This window comes from Cavia porcellus, unplaced genomic scaffold (assembly GCF_034190915.1).
Source record: "Cavia porcellus strain 051 isolate PalLab524CR breed Dunkin Hartley unplaced genomic scaffold, mCavPor4.1 scaffold_23, whole genome shotgun sequence".
NCBI lineage: Eukaryota > Metazoa > Chordata > Mammalia > Rodentia > Caviidae > Cavia > Cavia porcellus.
The window spans coordinates 35,695,642-35,722,424 of record NW_026947506.1 but is presented as its reverse complement, the minus strand read 5'-3'; the positions used below and the strand labels follow the sequence as shown (position 1 = coordinate 35,722,424).

At 50.9% G+C, this 26,783-nt stretch overlaps 1 protein-coding gene across 8 annotated transcripts in view; it reads right to left on the bottom strand.

The window, feature by feature from the left end:
* The window catches only part of Grid2ip (Grid2 interacting protein), a 34,362-nt gene extending 8,046 nt beyond the window's left edge, over window positions 1-26,316 (bottom strand). Inside the window, exons 1-13 of one of the 8 annotated variants that reach the window (XM_063234138.1) lie at window positions 25,921-26,316; window positions 19,340-19,494; window positions 10,892-11,140; window positions 10,615-10,700; window positions 8,594-8,663; window positions 8,004-8,098; window positions 7,632-7,815; window positions 4,854-5,008; window positions 3,372-3,521; window positions 2,853-2,950; window positions 2,544-2,658; window positions 1,510-1,865; window positions 354-770 (exon numbers count right to left, since the gene is read on the bottom strand). In XM_063234138.1, the coding sequence (XP_063090208.1) occupies window positions 354-770; window positions 1,510-1,865; window positions 2,544-2,658; window positions 2,853-2,950; window positions 3,372-3,521; window positions 4,854-5,008; window positions 7,632-7,815; window positions 8,004-8,098; window positions 8,594-8,663; window positions 10,615-10,700; window positions 10,892-11,140; window positions 19,340-19,494; window positions 25,921-26,316 (2,526 nt within the window). Of the gene's footprint in view, window positions 1-353; window positions 771-1,509; window positions 1,866-2,543; window positions 2,659-2,852; window positions 2,951-3,371; window positions 3,522-4,853; window positions 5,009-7,631; window positions 7,816-8,003; window positions 8,099-8,593; window positions 8,664-10,614; window positions 10,701-10,891; window positions 11,141-13,699; window positions 13,819-18,318; window positions 18,444-19,339; window positions 19,495-25,920 lie in introns of those variants that run through there. The other 7 variants (XM_023565181.2, XM_063234134.1, XM_003470038.5 and 4 more) reach the window with 7 other exon arrangements.
* Between the last annotated feature and the right edge of the window lie 467 nt (window positions 26,317-26,783).

The window sequence follows — 26,783 nt, the reverse complement described above, 5'->3', positions numbered from 1 at the left end:
AGATACTCAAGCAAGGAATGGTAGTATCGTGTGGGAGGTGACTCAAGCATTGAAGTGGAAAAGTAAGAACTATATGCAGTTTAGATCAGCTGTCCTTTTAAGAGTCTAAAGAATTAATCTGGCCTCAAGAATGTGGCATTTCCAGATGTCCCAGTGTCTCTGGGTTAGGGATGCAGACTGGCTTCAATGCCTGCATAGATCAGCAAGGGTGGATATGCCCTGGGTCTGGGCTGCTACTCCTCTGAGCGGATGGGGAGGACCAGGGAATGTTCCAGCTGATGGCTTTGTCTTCATTGCTGCTGCCCAGGCTGCCCACTTCAAATCAGGGCCCTCATGGGCTCCCGGTCACTTACCTGCCCCCAGATGGTGCCTTCTGAGTTCTCCACCTGTTCCCACCGCAAGCGCTTGACACTCATGTGGCTAGTCTCACTGCGCCGGTGACCCAGACCCCGGGATAGCATGGGGGGTGCGCAGGGTACAGGTGGGGGCAAGGGGGGTGGGGGTGGGGGCGGAACTGGGTGACTGAGTTGGGTAAGCGGCTTAGCCAGGGCCTGAGCAGGGCCCCGGGAAGGCTCTGAGGTGCGGGAGTTCGGCTTGGGGTCGTGGAAAGGTAGGGGCGGGGGTGGTGGGGGGCTGAGTGGTGGCGGTGGGATGTGGTCCGAGATGGAGGAGTAGGTCAGGGAGCTGCCCTCTTCGCTGCTGCTGATACACTCGCTAGCGCTGCTTCGCTCATTGGTGACAAAACTGCCCTGGTCATCGTGGAAGCTCATCTAGAAGGAGATCAAATGAAGGCAGGGCATGGCTGTGCAAAGAGTCTGGAGCAGGCTGGAGGGGGTAAGATGCTGGGCAAGGGAGAGAGAGGGGATAGTCTGGGGCCAGGGGAAGACAGTATGGTGAGTTTGCCTGAAACTGCAGGTGGGAGAGTCTGGGAGGGTGGAGGATATCCCGGGACATGGAGCAGACTGATCCAAGCCAGGTTGATGGGGTAGTCTCAGGCAAAGGATGGGATCCTCTGAGAAAAGGGTGGCTCAGCCTGAGGCTGTAAGTGGGTAGCCTGGGCCGAGGAAGGGGTAACTTGACACACACTGTATATGGGAAGCTTTAGGCAAAGGGCAGGCTAGCCTCTAAAATGGAATGGGGTACCCTGGAGGAAGCCTTGGGGTAGCTCCACTCAGGCACTGAGGTAGTCTGAGACAAACTGTAGGATGAATGGGAGAAGGCAGGGAGTTAGCACAAGGTAAATCTGGAGGGAAGAAAGGTCCACCCCCAGGGATGGAATCTTCCACACTGAGCTATGTCCTCAAGCCTTTTTACTTTTTATTTTGAGACAGGGCCTCACTAAGTTACTAGGTGGCCCAGGCTGGGCTTGAACGTGCAATTGTTCTGCATCAGCCTCCCAGAATGCTAGGATTACAGTTGTTCACCATCATGCTCAGGTCTGCAACAGGCCTCTTATAGAAGTGGCAACACTTTTCCCTAACAGAGTCCCACCCCTGTGTGCATGCCCACCTCCTCGTAGTCATTCTCAGGCGTTAGGAAATCATCCACGATGGTAACCCGGGGGCCCAACTGCTCGCTCAGCACATCTAGGAAGCGATCTGTATCCCGGCTCCGAGTAGGGTGTGCAAAGGTGAAGAGCTTCCTGCGGCTGGATGGCCGGGCCAGGTCCGGACTTGGGGGGCTGTCAGGGCAGGTGGGCCCAGGGCCTGGCTGAGGGGAGGGTGCCCTGCTGCTGTCCAGGCTGGCGTAGGGGTGAGATTCAGAGCTGCTGGGGGAGGCCAGACCCCCTGAGCACAGCGGGTCGTAGCAGGGAGAGGGCAAGAGCCGCTCACTGGGCCATGAGATGTTGGACAGGGTCCTGGATGCTGTGTAGGAGATGTGGGAAATGCAATGTGAGGACCTCGGTTACCCAACACCTGGGTTCTTGGAGCAGACTGGAAGGGAGGACCCGGAATGGGTAGTCTCTGGGTACTGGACATTATCCTTTCCCTCCCCAGGAATGGCACAGAAGACCCTAGGTGACCTTGCCACCCATCATCTTCCCTAAGGGTGGCTAGTGAACAGAACTAGTGGCAGGGAGAGTACCACCTAATCAGGTCAGACTCTAGCTCCTCTGGGAACAAATCCCAGAAATCTTACCAGGGACCCATTTGAAAGGAGTGAAGGGCTTTTTCTAGGCCCCTAGAATAAGAAGTAGGAGGCACCTAGAAAGAATCTTCCTACCTGGGCCACTTATGGAGCACTGCATGCACTTCATAGTTTATCCAAGAGACACCAGCTAACTCAGACACTTCCTTGGGGGCAGTTCTCTGCTTTTCCAGATTGATAGCTGGGGTGAGGACTACCAGGGCTGGGACAAGCCTGGCCACGGTGACTCCTATCCATGCATGGAGGTCTCTAAGGTCCTTCATAACCCAGTCTCATGGCCATAGAGCAGAGGCAGCTCCAGGACTATGCCCAGGGGTGGGGATGACACTCAGACAAACAACTATAAAGACTGAGGCCAGTGCACCCTGAGGACCCAAGGCTGGCTGAGCCCTTACCTGTGCCCACCAGGCTGGGGACTGGGGGGGAGGCCCGGGATTTGGACACAGTCCCCATCTTCCCCTTGAAGCTGCTGTTCAATCGAGACTCCAGCTCTGCATAAACAGCTGACATCTAGGGGAGGGGTAGGTGAGTCCAGTCAGCTCTCATTACCCCCATGTCACCCCAGCAGGGCCTCAGAGGCCACGTCTGGGTGTTTGGCTCAGGTCTGAAGTAGCCACGAGGGTAATCTGGCCTGGGGTGGGTAATGGGCCACCCAGTCCCTACCCCATACTGATGCCACCTAGCAGGAAGGAAGGAGGTCTCACCATCTTGGGGTTGGGAGTCTCAGGGAGGGATGTGCCATCACCAGCCTGGCGCTCGCCTGGGATCAGAGGAAGAGGCATCTCAGGGCAGTCACTGGGATCTGCCAGGAGAGTATCATGGAGATCTAGTTACCACATCTGAGCTTTTTTTTTTTTCTCCCTTTGTGGTCTCAGGGATTTAACACAGGGCCTTGTACTGAGCTACGTCCCAGCACTCCTCCCTGTTTTAGATAGGATCTTGCTAAATCACTAAATTACTTAGGCTGGGAATGAACATGTGACTCTCCCACCTCAGTCTCCCAGTGCTAGGATTACAGGTGTGTGCCACCATGTCTATAAACTTCTTCATTTGAGCCCAGAGGGTCCAGACCCAACAAGCCCTGCAGACCCAAAGAGGCCACTGTTCAGCCCTGCTGACTCCTAATCCCTTTGATTTCTCATCTCACCAAGCCAATTTTAGAGGTGGGAAGCCTGAGCCCCAGTCCTACCTCCCACTTGCCGTATTTTCCATCAGGGCCTTACCGCAGCTGAGGCTGGCCTCCAGGCCCTGCGATCTGAGGCTGCGGCGGCACATGGAGGAGGCCCTCAGGGAGCTCCGTGGCTGGGGCTCGGGTGTCGGCTCCGGCTCCAGCTCAGGTTCAGGCTCTAGATCCAGCTCAGGCTCAGGCTCTGCTGGGGGACATGGCAGGGCGATGGAACACTTGTCCTCTGCTTCCACAAGCAAGGAGTGTGAGGGCAGAAGTCATCTGCAGCAACAGTGAGTCCTTCCCTGCTAGTGCGCAGGACGTCTCTCTTGGGGAAATGCAGGGACCAGAAACCAGGAACCTAGGGGGTGGGGGCCCCAGCTCAAGGGGGTGGCCCCAGTCCTCTTCCCCAAGGTTCCTCTCAAGACTCCATGTTTCCAAGGTCCTAATGCCCAGTGCTGGATCAAGCTTGTCACTGCTACTTAGTGGATCTTGTTGGGCAAAATGAAAGGTTCTAGGCCTAAGCAGATGTGTGGGACGTGTTCTGCTCAGCTTGGACCCTAAGCTTCTTACTGAAGCCCTCACTCTGTTTAGAAAACTGTGAGCACCCAGGACTAGCAACACTGAGCTCCAAGGGCCAGTGAACAGCAGCCCTGCAGGAACTGCCATAGCAGGTGTAGCGTGCCAGTGCAGTAAATTCACGAGATTTAACATCACTTCCTTTCACCAGGTGTCAACATGAAGGGTGTGAGGGTTTCTTGTTGGGCACCTCTCACTGGGAGGCAGCACGTGTGTGTGTTGTGTACTGAAGCCCAACACCCGCCATGGCCCGACCACGTGGTCAGGATCTAGGTGGTATGAGGGCTGGTGTATCTATAAACAGTGATCGTATGAATTTTCTTTTTCCTTTTGTCCTTTTTCTATTTTCCTCTTTATTCCTTTCTTTCTTTTGAAAGGGGGTCTCGCTGTGTAGTTTGGGCAGGCCTTGAACTTGCTATGTAGCCCAGGCTGGCCTCAAACTCATGGTGCTCCTCCTTCCTAAATCTCCCAAGTGGTGGGATTACACACATGCATCATCATGCCTGCCCAGCCTTCCTTTTAGTTTTTATTTTGTGACAGGGTTTCATTGAGTAATTAAGTTACAAACCTGCCTGGAACTCACAACCCTCCTGTGTTAGCCTTCCAGAGTGCTGGCATCAATGTGAATTTCTCCATCCATTGCATACTTGCCAGGGTACCCAGTGAAGCCATTGAGGTTACTCTTATTTTGTGTTTGAGTCTCCTGAGGCCCCAGGAGGTGAGCAGGGAGTCTAAAGTTTCAGATTATGCTGCATGGAGGTCAGGCTGTGTAGGCAATCCTCAAGCATGGACCAAACCCCAGGGTGCTGACTGTGTATCTGCCTGACACGTGGGCACATATATCATGGGAGGGGCAGGGTCAACTTTGAGACCTCACAGGTAAGAGTGGGTGTCTGTTTACCTGCCGGGGAGCAGCTGGCAGACACCTGAAGAGGAGGGGGTAGGGGAAAGGGACACTTACCTGTCATGGCTGTGTAGCCCAGGAAGCATGCAATCTTCTCCTGGCAGAGCTCCTGCTCCTCATAGGTCAGCAGCTGGTAGATGAACTGCCAAAGCACCTGTTTGGCAGGTGTGTCCAGCACTGGGTAGACATCAACGATGAGGGTGTCGATGTTCCTAAGGGAGGGTATAGGAGCAAGGGGCTTGAATCAGGGGTGTTGTGGTAGTGTTGGCAGTAGGTGAAGTAGCACTTCCAGGCCACAGATTTAGCTTGTGCTTTGACCTTGAAAGAGTGCAATGGACTGGCAGACTCTGAGAATAGGCTACTTAGCTTTAAGTACCAGCTATGCCATTTACTAGCTAAGAGACCTTTCTTAAGTTTCTGTGTTTCAGTTTCTTCATCCATCAAATGGGAATAAAAATAGCATCAATCACATAAAGCTGTTATAAAGATTAAAACATAAAAAATGCTTTGGGAAAATGGACTCACTGTATCATGGACTAGCAGATGATGGTCTGGGGGCTAAAATCTGGCTCATTACCTGTTTTTCATCTGTTTGTTTTGTGATAAGGTCTCACTTGAACTCACTATGTAGGCCAGGCTGGCCTCTAACTTGTAGCAGTCCTCTAGCTCAGCTTCCCAGGTACAGGTATGCACCATTACACCCAGATAGAAAATGATGTTGTTGTTTATTTTTTATCTTTGGCTGTTTTCTAGCTACTATTGCAGAGTTGAGTAGTTATGATGAAGGCCTATATGGACCATGAAGTCTGAAATATTTACTACAGTATTTGGTCCTTCATAGAAATATATTGCTGACTCCTATAATCTATGGAAAATAAAACTGGATTTTTTTTCTTTTTTGAGACAGTCTTGCTATGTATTTCAGGATGGTCTTGAACTCATTTTAGCCTAGGCAGGCCTCGAACTTGCAGCAATTCTCCTGGCTCAGCCTCCCAAATTCTGGGATTACAGGCATGCACCACCATGCCTGGATCTTTACCAACACCACACATAGAAGTGAACTCTAGTTGGATGGAATTATAAAATTAAGAGAGTATTTTTTCCTAGAAGCAGAAAAGGACTTAAAATTTCACAAACTGAAACTATAAGACCAAAAATGTAGTGAGTTTGATTATACAAAGTAAATGACATTTTCCCAAAGAAGTACTACCTAGACAAATTAATATTAGACACAAACAGAAGCAACAGAAATAACAAAAGTGATAAGGTATTTACAATGTCCAAAATCAAGGAGCTGGGTGTAGTGGTGTATGCCTGTGATCCCAGCATTCTTGGAGGCTGAAGCAGAAGACTACATGTCTGAACCCACTCTGAGTAACTCAGTGAGACTCTGCCTTAAAATTTAAAAGCAAGCAAACAAGTCTGGGGGTATAGCTCAGTGTGAAGATGCTGGGTTCAATTTCCTGTCCCCTGCCCCTGGCAAAAGACTACTAAAAATAAAAAGATGGATAGTGCTGCAATGGATGGGGATTTTGGACACCGATCTAAATGCAGACAGAGTTAAACTCATAGTACTTGGTGGAAAAGTCAGACACAGCAGCAAATGCGACAATGTAATAATAATATAATGATATAAAAGAAAAATACCTCATACTTTACAAGAACACCTTCAAACAAACAAATCCCCAGGAAACTTACCAGACTAGTGGAGAGAAATGGGAGAGAAACTACACCCCAAATGCATCACTGGACAAATAGGTGAACAAAATGTAGTACAGCCATACAATGGGATATATAAGGGAATGGAGTACATGGTACAACTCAGATAAACCTTGAACATATGCTAAACAAAGAGAAACAAATAGAAAAAGAAAATATGATGCTGAGTGAAAGAATCCAGGCATCAAAGTCCATATATTATATGATTTCATTCATATGAAAATCAAGAATAGGAAAGTCTATGGAGATAGCAAACAGATTACTGGTTGCTTAAAGTCAAAGAGTGGAAATAAAAAACAGTGTGCATAGAGGTGTCGTAATGAAAGTGATGGGCTTTTTTTCTTATGTGATAAATTTTTAAAATCAACTGGTGAGTGTACATATTTGTGTGTGTGTGTTTGGTTTTTTTTTTTTTTTTGGAAAAAGGTTCTCACTAACATAGTTCAGGCTGGTCTTAAACTCATTATGTAGCCCAGGCTGGCCTTGAACTTACGGAGATCCACCTGCCTTAGTCTCCCAAGTGCTGGGATTACAGGTGCCACCATGATTAGCCCAATGATTGCACATATTTGTGAATTTACCAAAACATCTTGAATGAATTGAGCTCACACTTAAATGTACACGTTAATGGGTCAAGTGTACAATATGGAAGGGCATGGGTGTGGCTCAGTAGTAAAGCACTTGCTCAGGATGTATGTGGGGACAGGGAGAGGCCAAACAAAAGGGAATGAAAGAGTAAAGTGCTTGGCACAGATCATGATAATGACTCCATGGGCAGAGGGGAGGGATAAATGCAGCCTCCTGCAGCTGAGGTATAAAAAAGATTGCCCCACCCTTACTCCAAGGGCCTTGCCCATGGCCAGTCCCACAGCAAGGCTCTCTTAAAGGTCCCATGTGCTGTTCCTGACTGCCTCACTTCCCAGAGAAGGTGTGACCTTCCCAGGGTTTGTCCTAGGGCAGCCCAACCTCTCCTGGGGTGCCTGGTACAAACTATTTCTGAAGCCTCTCCTAAGAGAAAGGGCTAAGAAGGCTCAGTCAGGGAGACAAGGATGGTGAGTCCGGTTAGGACCTGGGGCCCACCCAGGACAGAACCCCACCACCATTCTTCCTGGCCACCTGTGTTGGAAGAAGCTCTCCAAAGCTCGGCAAACCCCATAGCGCTCAGGAGGCGTGAGCAGGTGTTCCAGCTGCTGGCTGAACGTCCTTCCCTGGACCCGGATGCTGGATGGCAGGATCTCTGCCACCCACTGCAGCGAGGTGAGTGCCGAAGATGGGTTGGGGGAATCCAAAGAATCAGAGTCTGCTGGGACCAAAGATAGGAAGCATGATTGACCCAGAGCCCCTGACCAGGAGAAGTTTCCTTGGCAGCTGGGAATAGGATGGAGGGAGAGCCCTGGGCATCCCTGGGAAGAGAAGCTGAAGGTCTGGGGGAAAAGCCAGCACTCTGTAGACTCATAAATCTCATTACTGTGGGCATGGGAATCTCACCACTGGCAAATGGGACGAGTCCTTCCTCCACCACCAGTGTAGGCATCGCGCCACTACCCTGCAGCATGGACACCACCTTGTCATGGGAGCAGTTCCTGTCAGGCAGAAATGGTCCAGGAAGGCCTGATGGGTAAACCTTGTCCATGGCCACTAGCCAGGCTTCCCTGTCCCTGCTCATAGTGGCTACAAAGCAAGCTGGGCCAGATTAGCCAGGATCCTGCCTCTTTTGCTTGCTAATCTCTGTTCAGCAGAAGCCCCAGGCCTCAGCCTGCCTAGCCCTGCTGCTCTGGACTTCCTAGGCATAAAAGGAAGTATGCCTAGGTTATTTCCAGGCAGAGCTCCCCTCCCAGATCAAGATGTAGGTGGTCCCTTCCATTCTGTATCCCCAGCACAGAACTGAATATTTTCGGGGTGACCTGAGGTCATGGCCAGGTGGGAAGGGGTTGATTCAAGAGTTCCCAGTGGAAGAGGACAGATGTTGGGGGTCAAAGGGTCAGAGGAGTTTGTGATATTGATTTGGGTGTCCCGAGGGGCAAGAGTCCTAGGGGATAGTTTATCATCAAGCTCTGATGCTCCCAGTAGCCTCTGACCTCATGTCCAGTCCATTGAGGAAGAGGATCCGGTCACCTGACTTGAGGGCTGCATTGTCAGCTGGGCTGCCTGGAAGTGAAGAGAAAGGGTGTGTTGGTCAGCAGGGCAGGGCCATATGACAGTGTCCTGTGCTACAAGTGAGAAAGGACACTCAGCTAGGGATGGTAAAGGATTATACTCTAAGTACATCTTTCACGACCTGTTGGTCTCATCATGCCTGAGTAATAATAAAACCTCTATCTTTAAATTTGTGGGAGCATCTGGGTGTGATGGCACAGGCCTGTAATCCCAGAACACTGGGAGGGTAAGGGAGTAGGAGTGTTAGGTCAAGTCCAGCCTATGTGACTCAGTGACTTAGCGAGATTCTGTCACCAAAAACAAAAACAAATAATCAAACAAAACCCCCACACTGTAGCTCAGTATAAGATTTTGTGTTCACTCTCCAGTACCTCAAAGAAAACAAAATGAAAATAAAAATCAGGTCAGGTGTAGTGTCACACGCCTGTAATCCCAGCACTTGGGAGGCTGAGGCAGAAGGATTTGCCACAAGTTGGAGGCCAGTGTGGGCTACACAGTGAGTCCAAGGCCAGCCTGAACTACATAGCAAGAACCTGTTTCTAGGGGCTGGGGATTTAGCTCGGTGGCATAAGCGCCTGCCTTGCAAGTGAGTTCAATCCCAGGTACTGATTTAAAAAAAAAAAAAGACAAAAAAATTAAAAGCAAGAACCTGTCTCGAAAACTAAAACAAAACCAAATCACACAGGAACAGCTAATTTTCACTTTTTGACTTAGTCACCCTGGGAGGCTGGTAAATTGGCTTCTATAAATATATATATTTTTATTTTGCCTTTTTTATTGGTCTTTACACTAAATTTGACTTGGAAACATGTAGGGGAAATGACAAAAGGTTAAATATATACTCTCATATGGTGAAAGGTTCTCTCTTAGGCTATGGAGATTATCTGGAGAGGAACAGAACCATCAGGGAAGACTTCCTGTAGGAGGGTCACGGGAAATTTGTTCCTTGAGACTGCAAAGACAGAGAGGGTCATAGTGGTGGTTAACCCAAGAAAGCCTCCCTGGAAGTGTGCTGCAGTTCCTCGGGCCTTTTCCTGACACTACAGTCAACAGTTTAGTGAAAAGAACTGCAGCCTGCCAGTTATCAGCAGTTCATGTCAGAATGATCTAAAGGCTGGAACAATAGTGTAGAGGCACCATGGCTCTTTCCCATCTCACAGGGTATTGATGGGGATAGAGGTATCATGCTCAGGTTCTAGGAGAGATGGGTGCAGGACAGAGCAGGGGTCTCAGTCTTGTGAGGTGGTTGGTGACAAGGAGAGAGAGTCCAAGTCAGTGTCAGAAGTGGTGCCCCACTTTGACCTCCTGCAATGGAAATGAGCCCCCTCCCATTCTCCTGAAGGGGAAGGAAAGGATTCCCGCATGTGGAAGGCTCTGTTATCTTCAAGATGCCATGATTCCAGGTGCAAAAAGGAGTAAGCTGCCTGGGAGGAGACAGGGAATCCCGATTTGGGGAGCAAGGGCTGGAGGGTGCATGAGGCCCTGAGGCCCTGCCACCTCTCTAAGTCTGGTCTGCCATCAAGTGCCCAGGTCACAGTTGTCTTTCTGTGCAGGGCATGCTTTTTGGGGCCCAGCTCAGGCAGGCACCAGCTCTATTCTGGCTGCTCCAGTGCCTCAGGAAGTGCCCCCAGCTCTCCTAGTGGATAAAGGAAAGTCTGGATGCAGAACTTGGCTCACTTGTCTTGGAGTGACAGTGAACTTGGAGCCGAGATGCCAGGACTCAGACCTCTGGACTCAAGCATCTTGGTTAGGCGATTGATTTGGAGGAGAGGTTCTGGGACACTCAGAGAGCACAGATTACACGAAGTTGGTACCTGCTAGAGGGGGTGGGGCGTTGCTAAGCCGGGGTCTGCGTGGGGCAGAATTACTATGGAGTGCTACAAGGTGCCTTCACCTCGTCCTGAGCATTAGGAAATCTTAAAACAAACTGCCCAATCCTTACCAGGCAAAACAGACTCAATCCAGACAGGGCCGTGGCCACGCAGCGTGAAGCCAAAGCTCTTGTTGCCCTTATAGACTCGGACAGTCCTGGAAGAAAGGAGGTGTGAGGTGGGAGGCAGAAGAGTGGTTCCAGGATGCTGGGGATGTTGATGTCCCATAGTCTACGTTTTTAACTTCCTCTATTCCCCCAGATGTCCACCTCCCATTCCTTCTGCCCACTCCATCCCCAGCCCATGCAAAAAGGGCTTCAGTGTTCAGTGCCCGCGGGCCCCTGGTACCTGCGTGCGCCCCCGGGGTCGGCACGGCCACCCAGCAGGGAGGCAGCTTTGCGCGGGGGCGGCTCATCCGGGCGGCGCGGTGCGGCACTGGCACGCGTGGACACCAGGAGGCGCTCGGGCCGCTCCTCACTGCGGCTCCGGCGCAGCCTCTGCGCGCCCTGCGTCCGGCGGGCGCGGCACAGCTTGCCCAGCAGACCTTGGGACACCACCTCGTCGAAGCGCGCCCGGTGCTTCTTGGGGATAAAGATCCTGCAGGCGAGGACCGCAGAGTCGGGGCGCGTCCCCAGACTGCGTCCTGATTGCAGCCCAAAGTCGCCTTCTCACAGGGCGCCACTCCCCCCAAGGATGGCGGGGGAATCCTCAGCCGCCACTCCGTCTCCCATTCCGTGTCCGGATTTGCGTTTCCAACCATCTTGGGCCACACCAAGTTCGTGCGTCCCACTTGCTCCTCGTCAAGAAATCAGGATCATACTATCTTGTATTACTCTGGTCTCAGTGGGACCTCAGTGTTCCCAAAGCTAGTCCATGGGCTGGCTCTTTAGCCTCTGTCTTCCTCCACCAGCCTCTCCCTCACACTCCCTTTTCAGGCTTTGCCCCTTCCAGGCCAAGCTGCTGGCACTTCCTTGTCTGCCTGCCTGCTTCTCTAGCCAGCAGGGTCCACAGATGCATGCTGGGAATTTGCCAGAAATATGACATTGCCACCTTCAGTCCCACTGCTAAGCTTTTGCCAGATTGTTGCCCCTACCTCCTCCACTCTTTTTGCACCCTTAGCTAGGCAGGGCTGCCCTTGCAGACCCAGTACTCCCTTCAATTTCATCCCACATGCATTTAGTGAGCCAGGCGGTGGGGCTCAAAGCTAAAGGGCCTGTGGCTCCTCCTCTCTATAGAGTAGCCCTGAAAGTGGTGGGGGAAGGATGGCCGCCATGCAAGTTCACACCTTGGGATGGATCCTAGGGTCTCCTCTTTGGAGCAGAGAGCACTATGAAGGCTGGGTCTGCAGCTGGGCTGTGAGCCACAGTGCTAACTAACCAGGGCTTGGCACCTGGGAGGGACGCAGTACCCAGCACATCTGCCAGCAGTGAACTACATCTCTGCATAACAACAGCAGCTAACATCCTGGAGGACTTTGTGATCCATAGCAGAGGACTCTGAGGCACAGAGGGGATCCATAACCTTCCAGCATTGTACAGCTGGCTGGTCCCTGGTACAGCTGGAAAGATAGCCTAGCTTTCTGGGCTTCAGCTCTGTGCCGGGATTCTGACATTAGCAAAATCTCCCTGGCTGCATCCCAAGGCTCCCTTTTCTGTTTTTTGCAACAAAAGCCAGTGCCAAGGGCATGATGGGTAGGGAAGAGAGAGGAAAGCAATGGCCTTGTAGCAGGCTGAGGCACACCCCTCTCTGAGGCTGCTCTGTCGATCAGTGTACCCCCCACCCCATAGGTAGGATAAATAAGGCCAGGCAGGCAGGACAAGCTGCCTGGGGTGGAGGACATGTAGATCTTCCCATGGTATGGGAGGTATGGGAAGATCTTGGCCCTGCCCCCAAGCAAGGTCTGCTCCAGGTCTGATCACTCCAGGTGACCAGGAGACTAGAATGAATGACTTATTCAGCTGTGCCAGGAGTCCATCCCTGTCCACCCAAAGTGATTCCTGCAATCTGCAGTCTCAGCCTCTTTCCCCAGAGGGTCACTGAAGGTCTCTGGAGCCTGACATCTTCATCTGCCTGCTTTACACCTTCCCACATCCTCCCCGTCTGCCCACCTCATGCCTAGTAAAGGAGGGATGATGGGCCTAAGATTGTCTGTCCTATACTTGACCAGTTCTGCAAGGTGTCAACTCCATACAGCCAGCCTGAGTCCAGCCCAGGCAGAGTCTGGTGATCAAGCCTGCTCCAACCTCCAGCACCAAGTTGGTCACCAATTGCATAGGTAGAAAAAGGCCCATTCCCTGCTTGGCATCCTTGGGGTTGGGCCAGAAGCCAAGGCTGTCTGGTGAGCCAGATCCCATGCCTGGCTCCTGTGGATGCTCCATGCAGCTCAGCCTGGCTCAGTCACCCAGCTTGGGTCTGCTCCAAATTAGCTGATCCAGCAGAGCCAGGTGCAGTGGGGGTGAACTGACCATTGCAGACAGATCATTCACTGTCTCTCCAAATGCCACAGCCCAGCAATAGGTCTCTGAGACTTGTATGTCCCTCCTAGGCCAGGAGGCCTCTCTGAAGCCCCAGTACCCTTCCTGGGAGCTGCAAAATGACCTTGCACCCAGGGGCTCTCCTGGCATCCTCTCTCTCCATCACACTCCCTGGCCCTGTCCAGTTTTCTCTAACTTGACCTTGATGTCATCTAGACAACTTGTGGGGGTGTATGTAGTGGGAAGGTGCCCTGTGCCCTGATTCACCTGGGTAGCTTCAGGCTATCACAGCATCGGAGAGATGGTTCCTTCTAAACTCGGGAGAGGAGGACACTCTGGATTCTCACCTAGAACACCCGACCCCATCCTAATTCCTCTGCCCTGTCCTTTCATCCAGCATAGGAAGGGAAACGTTCTTTTCAATCTTAGCTCTTCCTTCCGACCCCCAACTCCTAAGGCTGCGCTCGAGTTCCCGGCACCCAACATTCAAACCTCACCGCCCTTGAACACACCCCATTTATTTCCAATCTCCCCGTAGCCCAGGCTCCGCCCAGGCTCTGTAGGTGCCCACCCAGAGCTGCGAAGCCCCTCTAAGCCCCCGCCCCCCTTTTCAGGATGGCCCGAGGTGAGTCCGTCGCGCCCAGGGCGCACAGTTTCTGGGAGAGTGAGATGGGGAAGCTACCTAAAGTGCCGAGAGAAGCCCTGGTCCTTCCCCATCTGGAGTCGGAACAGCGGTGCAGCAGGTGCCGAAGGGCCGGGGGTGGCCGAGCCGGCGAGCCGAGAGAGGGCACCGGGACTCCACGCGCCTCTGCCGGGCCAGCGCGCGCCGCCCCTCCCGAGCTGTCCCCGCCTTCGGCCCCGCCCCCTTCCGAGGCCCCGCCCCGTCCCTCTCCTTCACCAGGGGACCCTTAAACCAGCGCGCGGCTGACTTCGAAGGCAGGCAGTTCAGGCTAACAAGCTCTATCCTCTTGGCTCCCTCCTTTATTCCCTTCGAGAGCGCCTCACTTGCAACCTCTCCGGCTGGCCCCGCAGCGCTCCGGGCTCTCAATATTCGGCCACTGCGAAGACCGAGCAATTCAGAGGCACCCAACAGTTTAGACGACTCCCTGCCTGCCTTTCGCAGAGCATGGGAAGGCTTTCTGGAGGCGGTGGCCAACTCGCTGGGCCGCCAGGGCTCAGGAGGAGTTGGCCTGCAAGAACCCTCCTTACCTACCCAGGGGTAGCTCTGGTGAAGAGACTGGAGAGGGGGGCCTTGAAAGCCATGGTCAGCAGCTGAGATTGCATCCCAGAGCCACGGAGGTTGGGGGAGGGTTCATACTGGAGTTTATGGATTCAAGGGGAGGTGGTGGGCTTGTACCAAACCCGCCAAGGGAAGGGAGTGCTGGAGAGGCCACAGGGAAAGGGACAAGTGGCTAGAGTCTAATCCTAAAGAAGGGAGGTAGAGTCTGGGGCTAGAAGTGAGCAGGGGGCGGCCAGGCTGGGACCACTTCCAGATGAGTGGGAAGGGGCTGTCTGAAGGTCTCTCTATGACAAGCAGTGTCCTGCAGGGAGAGGAGAGGCAAGGAACAGCCAAGGAGGAAAGAGAGTGGCAGGAAGGGGTCTGGACTCCTCCCCAGCAGCTAGGCCTGCCACACACTGGAAGTCATAGAAGACACAGATGCCAATGCCTGGTTCTGCAAGTCCATTGCCACTGGTCCAGAATCCTGGCTGCTGAGAAAGGGTAGGATCTGAGATCCGGGAGCAAACAACGGATTTTGAGGAGCTAGTGTAAGATACTGGGGCAGGGGTTGGTCAAGGGCAGCCTCAATAGGGGACCTTAGCATGAGGATCCCTCTATAACAGGAGGCAGCAACCACACAGACAGGCCAGCACAGAGAGGGACTGAACTATGTCTCCCTTTGAAGATCCCCTCATGGGGCCGGTCCTAGGGTTCCTGTAGAGCTGATCATCAGACCATGCTGCTTACCACACTATACCTCAGCCCCCATTTCCTGGTCCCAGTGATACTATCCCCTTGCCATAACCTCCCTGGGCTACCTTTCTCCCTAGCAGCAGCAGGAGACCAGAGCCAGTGCCCCCTAATGTCATGTCTTCTTCACACTTTGTCTCTCAACCCTGTCAGGGAAAGAAATGTCTGACCATCCTCCCAGTGAGCATGGCTCCCTGACATCTGCAGGACCACAGCTGCAGTTCCACAGTTTCACCATGACAGAGCCATTTCTGGTTGCTTCATGCCAGCCAGCATTGGCCCAGAACCAGGCATGCCAAAGTCCATAGAAACTGTCCCCCATGCTCATCATTTGCAGAAAGACAAGCATGGTGCAAATGCTCATGCTGGAATTTAGACTCATTGCTTCAGGACTGGTCCTTATAGCACAGGAAAGGCCTCTGGTGGTGCCAGTAGCTGGACACATGACCCAAGATAGCATGGGATGGGTCAGATGACAGCAAAGCTGGACTTTCCTGATGCTTCTGCCTTCACCATAAAGCACTGCCAGAGAGTATTCCAGGGCAGTAGTTCTTAAGCAGAAGTGATTTTTTCCCCCCAGGGGACAGACAGTTGTCTAGAGACATTTTTGGCTGTCACAAGATAACAGCTAGGAGTAGAGTGTACTAGTGAGTAGAGGCCAGGCTGCTGCTACTAAAAGTCCTATAGGCACAGGGCCATTCCCAACAACAGAAAAATAATGGTTCAGAAATATGAATAGTGCCATGATTGAGAAATTTTCCCTTGGGAAAAAGAGATGCTTCTCCCTAAGGGAAACCAATGCTGATTGAGCCCATACTATGTGTCTGGTATTTCTACCCATACTGTCTCATAAAAGTCTCCTAATAACTCTTTATTTTGGTGTCCCTGACACTGTCACCAAAATAGAAGAGGCAAAGGGTACCAGAGGGCCCTGACACTCTACCTCCAGATTCTTAACCAATCTCTTTTCTGCTTACAGTTGGCAGAATTCATTTATATGGTTTCTGATGAGGAATCCTGCTGAGGACACATAAAGTTGGGGGGAGGCAGTATTGAGACGAGGTCTTGCTGTGTAGTTCAAGCTGACCTAGATCTCACTTACATAGTCCAAGTTGGCCTCAAACTCACTGCAATCCTCTTGCCGCAGCATCCCCAGTGCTGGGATCACAGGTGTGCACCATCACACCCAGCATGGAACAGGTAAGTTTGACTCGTCTTGTATTACAGACGAACTGTAAAGGTCAGTTAACCTGCTGAAGACTGTACTGTCAGTAAGGGGAGCCAGAGTTCCAGGTCTGTAAAAACTCCAAATTCCAGCTTCTTCACCACTTCAGCTACTTCCCTCCCACTCACCCCTCGACTGCCCTTTCTTACCCACTCCCGTTCCTCATATTCCCTGAAACTAGCTCACCACGAACTAGACTGCTTTCTTGCTCCCTCATGGCCACGTCACACTCTCCAAACTCCTGTCTTGCCCTAATTAGAGAGACATTGTACCACTTCATCAGCTTGGGTTCCCCTTGGGGACGGACCCAAATTAGACTCTGTATGGAGTGGCAGTGTTCACTGCTATTGTACAGGGAGATGATTCACGTATTTATTAGGTACTGGGATTGAACCCAGGGGTGCTCCTCCACTGAGCTACATCCCCAGCTCTTTTAAATTTTTATTTGGAGATGGCTTCTTGCTAAATTGCCCAGGCTGGCCTGGAACTTGTGAGCCTCCTGCCTCAGTTTCTCTCAGTGCTGAGTTTATGGGCATTGCTACCACACTCAGCTAAGATGACTCCTTTTGCTTATGTTGGACCCATCTTACCCTTTGCCTGAACAAAGGAGCCTGGGCATGTTCTTTGCCTGTACAGCCCAGACACTAAGTGGCTGTTACCATGTGTGGCCATTGAGTACCTGAAGTACTGCTTGTGAGGCTAAGCTGAACTCCCAACTTTATCAAATATTAATTCAATTTTAAGTAGCCACATGTGACAAGAGGCTACTGGTCCAGATAGTTCAGGACCATGGTCTCATGGTTCCTTCCTTGTGCTCCCACGGCTTTTGTTTTGGGCACTGGGGACCCTGCTTAGAGAGGCCATACCTCTCTGATTTGGGTGGGTCCAGCTTCCATGCACACATGCACATGCATGCACACATGTACACGCACACACATGACAATATATATATATATACATATATATATATATATTTATTTATTGGTACCGGGGATCGAACTCAAGACTGCCTGCTTGCAAAGCAGGTGCTTATGCCACTGAGCTAAATCCCCAGCCCCAGAAAATATATTTTTTCACCTCCCACCCTTTGGCTGCTCAACCTCTCCCCGAAGCCTCATCACTCCTTCATGTGGGGTCCTTGAAGACAGTGCCTCCTAGTGCCCCATCCCATCTTAAACTAAGCACTGTTGGGTTCCATGTGCCAGTGTGACACTGCCCTCACCATCTGTGCCTAGATATCTAGCCTGGACGAACTCCTTGGGGACTGTTCTACCCTCTCCACAGAGCACACTGCCCAACTCCTGGAGTCAAGGTCTGAGGCACAACACTGACACCTGCTACCTCCCCTGAGGAGTCTCTCTGGATTGCCCAGGGCTGAGCTGGCCATGGGCTGCCCCTTACCTGGCACTCAAGCCTCAGAATCACAGCAAGCTGTGGCCGTATCCCTTCCATGCCCAGTCCCAGCCCTGTCGGGAAGATGCGCACTTACAACCCCTACCGGGTCGGGTCGTTACAGCAAGGCTGCTAGCAACTAGCCAGGTTTCGGGAGGAGATATTCTGAAGTTAGGGGGTGGCTAAACCCTGCTGCCAGTGTAATTCTCTCCCTGTGGAGCCCAGCTGGGCACTGCCCCTCCTCTAGAAGCCTCCCGGATTTCCCTGTAGCACTTGGCATCCGCTAGTACACGAGCTGCTTCGCACATACACAGCCCCGCAGCACCCCAGGGATGCTGTGAGGCATCCGGCATCTTCAAGTGTCCTGGGTTCCCGCTTGCTTCCCAGAATCTAAATCGAGCACCCCCCTCCCCTGACCCACTGCCTGGCCACCGGTCGCTTGGGGAGGAGCAGCAGCCAGGAAAGGCAGCAGGGATTGAAGCCAGGCAGCACCAAGGGGGAATAACGGGGCCCAAGAGAGTTTCCAGCTGAGTCTGGGCAGCCGGCAGCTCAGAGACAAGCCTGCAAGGCGGGGCGGGGCCGGGGGCTGCTTTCCGTCACCTCCCAGGAAGCCCTCAGCGCCAAGCAGCATCTCCGCGGCAAATTCAGCTCTAGAAATAACTTTTTTTCCTGCCCTCGCTGGCTTTTCTCAGCGAGGGGCAGGCCCCTTACTCACCCCAGGCAGCTCATGGTGGCCTCTTTCGGTGGCCTCCTCTGCTCGGCTGCAGAGCCGAGACGCGCGGCCCGGCTGGTGGGGCAGAGGTGGGGGGGGGGTGGCCAGTCCTGTCCCTGACGTTGGCCAGGCCCAGAGGGAGGGAGGGGCAGGCTGTGGGATGAATGGCAGCGAGGGGAGGAAGAGGGCTGAGCCCGGGAAAGGGGAGCGCTGGGGCAATCGCAGGCAGGGGGCAAAAAAGGTCAGGCAGGATTGGAGAGGAGGAGTCTCTCCATCTTGTAGGAAGCTGAGCAGGCAGAAAGTGGGGTGCAGAGAGTTCTGGGTCACCTGAGGTCTTTCCAGGTGAAGATTTCGGGGAATTTAGTTTTTCCTTTGTGATAAACAAACTTAAAGGCTGAGCCTGAGGCTGAGCAGAAAGCATCCAGCTGACTGGCTTCATGGTCCTGTGACTGCTTCTAATTTGCTGTGTGACTTTGGAACAAGTCTCTGAACCTCACTGAGCCTCACTTTGGCTTAATAAAATGAGGTTATAGTGGCATTGGGAGATTCCATCCATCCAGAGAGAGTCCCTCTAGCTGATGAGGTCCTTTATCAACATCAAGAGTCAAAGATCAGACAGTAGGTGTTACCTGTGGGGGCGGGGTAGAAAATATAGTTCCCCACAGCACAGCCTAAGCTTCCTGTGGTCATACTGTACCTCGATAAAGAACTAGGAGTGCCTTGGCATCCTGTTGGGGATTTTCCCCAGTGGATCTGGGGCATATCAGCAGATGCATCCTCTCTGAGCCCTGTAGACGGCAGCCCCTGCCATCATCATGCAATGTGGTATCCTGGCAGCCTCCCTCTGGCTGCCCTTCAAGGTCCCTGGGTCACCTTTGCCCTAGGCTGAAGGTGTGTTGGGGCCAGTTTAAGATCAGACTTCTGTCTCCCAGCTGGGTTGGTCTGGTCTTGGGGTGGTGGTGAGAGAGAGGCCAGCCCTGAGGGAAACCCACCTGGCATGGCCATCCTGACCCAACGGAGGTACCTGAGGTTGTCCAGGAGTGGCCTGTGGGTCTCGTGGGGAAGCACCAGGGTGAGGGCCCACACCAGGTCATCCACCCGCTGTTCAGCTGCAAACTGCTTCAGCGCAGCAAACACCTGCTTCTTGGCAGCTGGCTGGTCCCCCAAGATTTCATCCACCTGCACAAAGGGACCCACAGAGGGACCATGGAGGATCATTCACCACCTTCTCTTTCTCCCTCAGTTTACCTACACAGGATCACTGACATGAGGAGTGCTTTGCCCCATCAATTCATTCCGAAGCTCACAGATGCCCTAGAGGTGAGCATGGTTGGTATCTTCATTTTACACGTAAGCAAACTAAGGAGGCAAAATGACTCCCAGGACAGAAATTTGTGGTGGGACAGTTCAAGGAATGAACATAGGTTACAAGGTTAGGGGAGCAGTATTCAAACCCAGAGGGAGCTATTCTAATGAATATTCTAAGGATCAAGGGAATCAGAAGAGCTTAAAAATGTGCCAGGCACTCACTAATTGCTAGTTACTATTATTATAATACTATGCTCTGTTCCTCGCATTGTTCGCTGAGAAAGCCCACAGAGAACACTCTGGCTTCATAAAAACGCATGTGTAGTCTTGAATTTTGATCATTTCTGTTCTCCTACTGGATTTTCATTTTCTTCCTTTTTTGTACACAAACAAGTGGACACTAAACAAGGCATGTATGCTCTAAAGAGTGGGCCTGCAGATGCACACACTGTTTCTGGAAAGTAGTGAAGTATTTCTAAAGCCTGTTTTTCCCCCAGGGTCTTTGCACTGAGCTACCTCATCCATCCATCTATCCATCCATCTATCTATCTACCTATCTATCATCTATCTATCCATCCTTTTATATCTATCTAATTAGAGACTGGGTCTCACTATGTAGTTCAGGCTGGCCTCAAATTTGTGGCAATCCTCCTGCCTTAGTCTCCCAAGAGTTGGGAGTACAGGTGTGTACAACATATCCGGTTTTATTTTTATTTTGAGACAGGGTCTTACTAAGTGTCTATGTTGCCAGCCTGGGCTAAAGCTTCTGGTCCTCCTACTTCAGCCTCCCAGAGTGCTGGAATGACATGCAGTCCTCCAAGCCTGGCTCTAAAGCATCTTCTTTTACCCAGTGACCTGTTGTCTAGGAATTTGTCCTAGTCATGTCCTGACAAGACAAAGGCACAATGAGGTATGATTGCAGAGGTTTGCCTCTGTAGTGTTTATAATACTTATTTGTTGGAAGAAATAAAAAATACTTGGCAATCTTATCTAAATAACTGCAGCACCTGGGGGATATTTGTAATCTTGGTTACAAGGATTGGTTATCCTTGGGGATATTTGTAATCTAGGTGAGAGAGAGAAAATCTTAAACCAAGCAAAAGACCAGATTCTGATGTACCTTTGGCCAGTTGGGAGACTCTAGCTAACCAGAGTCCAATTGAAGACCAGGACTTTGGCTTCTGAAGGAATGATACAGAAATGCAAAGGTCATTTAAGGCAGTGCCAGAGCCCTGCGGCACACTCTGAACAGATTTCTCCTGAAGAATGCTTTGGGACAGCAGTGTTCCTGCTTGGTAATCTATTCTTGGTTCTAAGTCTGAGGCTCTAGTACTGATTCTGTGAACCACAAATTCTTTTCCTGCCCAAGTCAGTGGAGTCAACTTTCATTATTTTGTAATCAAGTACACTCCAGATTATCAACATTGTATATCATGGATTCTAGGATGAACATTTTTTCACATTGGGATGTGTGTATGTATGTGTGTGTGTGTGTATGTGTGTGTGCACGCACGCGTGTGTGTGGTTGTTTTGAAACAGGGTCTCATTATGCTGTTCAGGTTCACATTGAGCTCACTTTGTAGCCCAAGCTGATTGCAAACTCACAATGATCTTTCTGCCTCAGCCTCTGGAGTGCTAGGATTACAGCACTGTAGAGAGCCGCCACACCTGGCTCATTTTTTCATATTCTAACATCTTTGATATCAGGATATGTCTTACTGCTGGTTACCATTCTTATGCATGAGTGTATTTGGTTGTAAGTGTTCATACTGTTACTTCTACTAAGTTATGTGCATTGCTAGTATTAAATATATCTAAGCGACAAGGCTTCCAAGAATTACTAAATTAAGTGTTAAGATGGGGATAAGAAAGAAAAAAAAATGAAGAAAGTAATAAGGAAGTGTGTATCATGGGCTAGTCAGGAGTGTTTTGTGTCTTAGTATTAAATAAACAACAGCCATCTTGAAATGGATGATGTTTTAGATTTGATGCACCATGGTTTCATTTGCTCAGTGAGAATGATGGAATGATGCTCTTAATCTTTATTTAAAACCATGACATGGGAGTGACAGCTAAGAGGTGCCAGGTTTCTTTCTAAGGGATTCATACTGTTCTAAAATTGATGGTAAAAAGTAAATAAATAATTGATCGTAGCTGGGCATGGTAGTGCATGCCTGTAATTCCAGCACTCAGAAGGCTGAGGCAGGAGGATCTTGAGTTTGAGCTCAGCCTGGGAAACTGATGAGACCTTGTCAAATAAATATTTATTTAAGTAGTTTGTCATCTTCACCTCTCTGTTTAGTTGACTCACTTCCATTTTCATTATCTGGAATTGCTTGTCCATTGATGTTTGTTTTCATTTTTTTAACTTTTTTTTAAAATTGGTAAGGGGATCTAACTCACTACTGCCTGCTTGCAAGGCAGGTGCTTATGCCGCTAAGCTAAATCCCCAGCCCCTGTTTTTGTTTTTTGAGACAGTGTCTTGCTTTGCAGTTCAGGCTGGCCTTGAACTCATGGTGATCTTCGTGCTTCAGCCTCCTGAGTGCTGAGATCACAGGTGTGTGTCACCACACCCATCTTCTTCACTGATTTTTCTATTTACTTCTTGTCTCTTTCCCACAGGACTCTGTAGGAGTCCAGGCTCCTTGTCCATCCTGTCAATCATTTTGGCTGGGGAAGAGCCATAGGTCACACACACCAGATCCCATGAATAAGATGGATGAAAACACACTGTCATCTTTTTATTTGACAGAAACTGCCACACATGACTCTGTTTTGGGAGCCAAGGACAGAGCCTGATCTTCCACCCTGAATGTGTTTTTGAACTTGAGAGCTGAATATCCCACTGCTTCCTAATTGGTCCTCTTGTGGGATGGAGGCAGGGTTAAGGCCAGGGCAGTGACCCCAGAGAGAATGAGTAAGCATTAGTAGGGGGATTTGGGACACTCCAAGCAGTGCCACTTTCCCTGAATGTCCGAGTCCTAGCCCATACAACATGTCACTGTCTGTCTCCCCACTGGATATGCTAGCCAGCTCTTTGATTCCTTTCCAGCCCCAAGCACAGGGCCTGGTGTGTGGTAGGCATCAATGCACATTTAGGGAACTGAATCAACGAGCAGCATGGAGCTGCATTTCCTGCAGGCCGCCAGCTGAGCCCTGCTGTGTTCTGGATGCAGCAGCAAGCACTCACTTTCCTGCCCTTGCTGTGCAGCCGAGGGTGGACAGTCTGCAATCAAAGTCAGCAGCAGCCTTGATTCAAAGGAGAACATGGCTAGCTGTAAAGACATTTTATATAAGAAAGAGGAAAAAATAGTTCCCCCTCCTGGGGCCTGTGCCACAGTGTGGTTTCGGTGTCAGTTATTACCTAGATGTTCTCAACCTACATCCAAGCATGAGGCACCATCACGGGGACACTAATGGCTTTTCTATTAAATATTAGCTACGTCAAGGAGGAAAAACTGGGGCAGGCTGAATGCTGGCAAGAACTGGGGGGCTGATCATTGAAAAGTAACAGGGGTCCTGCAGAGGCCCTTCACCTGCCAGAAGCAATCTTTTTTGGAGATGCATTTGGTTTTTAAGGATGCTTGGTGAGCCCTAACCAGAATCCTCCCTTCTCTTTCTCACTAGAAAATGCACCACAGCCAGCCTGACAGATTCTACCTTGCATGGCCCTGCTTCCTAGGCAGTTATGTCCTATAGAGAGCTCTAAATGTGTCACTTCTAACCCTGAAGAAATTACATGGTACTGGGGAGAGGACTTTATTTCCCTGGCAAGTTATGTAGGATTGTAGCAGACATTACAAATTCCCACCAACATTTCTAGTTCTCCCTCTCCCCAGATGCATGAAAGGCTAAATTTCCCCCCATTCTTGGGGAAGCAGCTGTGGGGTCAGTTCTGGCTACAGAGCATAGATAGGAGGGGCTATCCTATGAGCTGTAGCAAAATTATCCAAGTTGAGATGGGGGTCTGGAATGCTGAGACATCATAGGGATATCAGCCACTCTGGAAAGTCACCTGGACCTCTGGAGGACTTTGTGCAGGTAAAAAGCACACTTTTTAGGGCAAAGGCACTAAGGTGCTGATTTTGTTATAGCAGCAGGGCCTGTTCAGGGTACAGAGAGAAATTCACCTTTTCTTTTCAGTGATGGGAATTGAATCCAGGGTCTCTGAATGCCATGTACATGCTCTCCACCAAGCTAAATCCCCAGCACAGAAAGTCACAGAGTTTAAGGATCTAGACATTGGTGACACAGGGAAGCTTGAGGTGAGTTCTGCGTGTGTGTGAGGGAGTGTACACACCTGGTCACAAAGCCTAATCAAGGCCATGGCACTCAGAGGCCCAGGCAGGGCTTACTGCATGGTATGTGATGAAGGAAATGTTCCAAGGGGTCAGATTAAAAGAGTAAGGACTGGACTGAACTTGAGTATTGGAGGAGGCTGGGGTGGCACACAGCTGATACTTTGTGAGTGGGCCACAAAGTATCTGTAACAGCCAAACTCCAACAGGGCTTCCAGTCCTCTTGAGTCCCCAAACCCATGGCCAGGCCCTGCCACAGACAGGACTAAGTCCCTAAACTCAAATGTTCCATTCAGCAAGTAGTTTCCGGATTTGACATCCACATGGTGCCCAAGCCTCATACAGGGAGCGGAGCATCCAGACTCCAGATTCTTTCTTGGTCACACACAGGTTCCTCTTTGTTCTCCTGCAGCCTCAACCAAATGAAGATGAGCACACACACTTTTGAAAGTCTTGGAGGACAGGCCCATGAAGGTGCATGGCCTGCTATACTAAGACCTGGCCTATCTGTCCTTCACCGTTCCTTCCCAGCCCTGAGGCTCTAAACAATACCTCCTTCTATCTCTGTAATCACCTCTTGCTTCTGCCATGACTCAGGCCTTGGGCTCCTCTGGTGTCTCAGGTCTCTGCCATTCCAGGCTGCTGGGCTTCAGGATCTCCCTAAATTTCCACAAGTGACCTATCCAAGCCTGTTTGAGCCAAATTCTGGCAAGTAATATCTTTGGAAGGTTGTGGTACCCCTATGCTAGCCAGCTAGCCAACCAGACTGCTGTGCAAGGCAAGACTAGATTCTGGTTTTGTGGAAGCTTGGAACAGGTAGGCTCTTAAAAAAAAAAAATCACTAGCTGGGCATGGCTCATGCCTATAATCTCAGCACTCAGGAGGCTGGAGAATTGTTGCAAGTTTGAGACCAGCCTGGGCTGCAAAGTGAGCTTAAGGCCAGCCTGAACTGTTTAGTGAGGCCCTGTCTCAAAAAAAAAAAAAAAATCACTAATTTGTAATAGGAGAAATAAAAAGAAGGGTCCCCTATTTCTACACACAATGTAGATGGAAGTTAGCTACAACATTGAGCAATAGAAGCCAGACATTGAACAGTGCATGCTGAGTAATTCCATTCTATAAAGTTCATAAGCAGACAAAAATCATGGAGAGAGATAGATGTCAAAAGAGCAATTACTAGCTGGGTGTGCTGGTGCACACCTATATTGCCAGCATTCTGGCAAACTGAGTAGGAGGACGGCAAGTTTCTGCCCAGTCTGGGCAACTTAACAACTTAGTGAGATATTGCCTGAAAAAAATTTTTTAAATGGTAAGGATCTAGGTCAGTGCAAAGGTCTAGGTTCAATTCCCAGGATGAGGCAGGAGTTGGGAAAGGGTAGTGTGCTCTTGATAGGGAGCACAGAGAAAGGGGCATATGGGAACCTTCTGGGAAGAAGAAATTATGCTAGTCTACATTCTATTGTTATCTAAATTTTATTCTACATCTTGATTGGGATAGTGGTTACAATGGTGTAAGCCTGTATAAAATTTATTGGGCTGTCTGCATGTGTTCCTCCTGCATGCTAAGAAAATTCTTTACCACTGAGCTACAACTCCAGCATGACGTCCCCCGCTTTTATTAATTCCTTTTGATATAGGATTTCTTTATGTTTCTCAGGCTAGTCTCAAACGCCTGGGCTAATGTAATCTGCCTGTCTCCCCAGTATCTGGGACTATAGGCATCCCTATAGGCTATTTAATGCACTTTACTGTACTTTTGCAGTACTGCAACTAAAAAAAAAAAATCCCTATTGAACAAGTGAGCAAAACTTTCAAAATTAAGTGCAAGGCCCTTAAGCTTGACTATCATTTTAATTTTGTTAAGTCTGTCTTCAGAAATTTTCTCAGGTCCAGCAGTTGGGAGCATTGCATTCCTCACCTTGTCCCTACACCTGAGAGGCAAGTCCCCCACCCCACAACTCTAACCACGCCCCCTCTTGCCGCACCCCCGCTGGCATACCTTTCTGCTGAACTCCTGGGCCTTGTGCCTGCGCTCTCGGTGCACGGATTCGGGGCGCTTGCGGCCAGCCACGCGCAGGAGCTCGCGGCCCAGTGCCAGGCCGCGACCGGAACTCGCGGCTAGCAGTGCTGAGGTCAAGGCTGGGGGGCCGCCATCCGGGCCCGGGAGCACGCCGAGGCTGGGGGGCACGCGAGGGCAGCGCCGAGCCAGGCTCAAGAGACGCTCACGGCTCAGCCCGCCCACCGCCACCCCCTCCACCTCCACGATCTGGTCCCCCGGCCGCAGGCCCCCTGCGTGTGCGCTGCTCCCCTCGGCCACCTCCAGCACAAAGCAGGGACCGGAGCCACCCAGCCGGAACCCGAAATCTTCAGGCCATCCTTGGTTGGTGGCTGGCATGGGTGCGACTGGAGAGAATGAGAAACAGGGAATACTCTGTGGCTTGGCGTTCCGGACTGGCCTCCGGCCTTCACTTCGTCCTGCCTCCCCCCTCATCTGTGTGCTCTCCCTCTTCTACCTGTCTGTCTGTCTCCAAACTACAAGGAAGAATGGCCAAAAAGACGGAGCCTGAGAGGGGCAAGGGCGTGGGGCAGGCATCTGCTACACTCAGACCAGGAGGGCTCTGACCCCCAAGAAGTAGTGAGAGGGTGTGGAAATTGGAGGGGCTGTGACTGGGGCATGTGGCCAATCACCAAAGGACCCTTTAGGAAAAGGGACATAGGGGAGCTGGGGCTGCTGCCTCAGGGCCCCCAGGACACCAAGGGCACAGGTGGAGCTCTCTGAAGACATTTGTATGCATTGTCCTTCGCTCTGGACTTCATAAATTAAAATTTTCTTTCTTTGGCTTAAAAGACAAATGACCCATT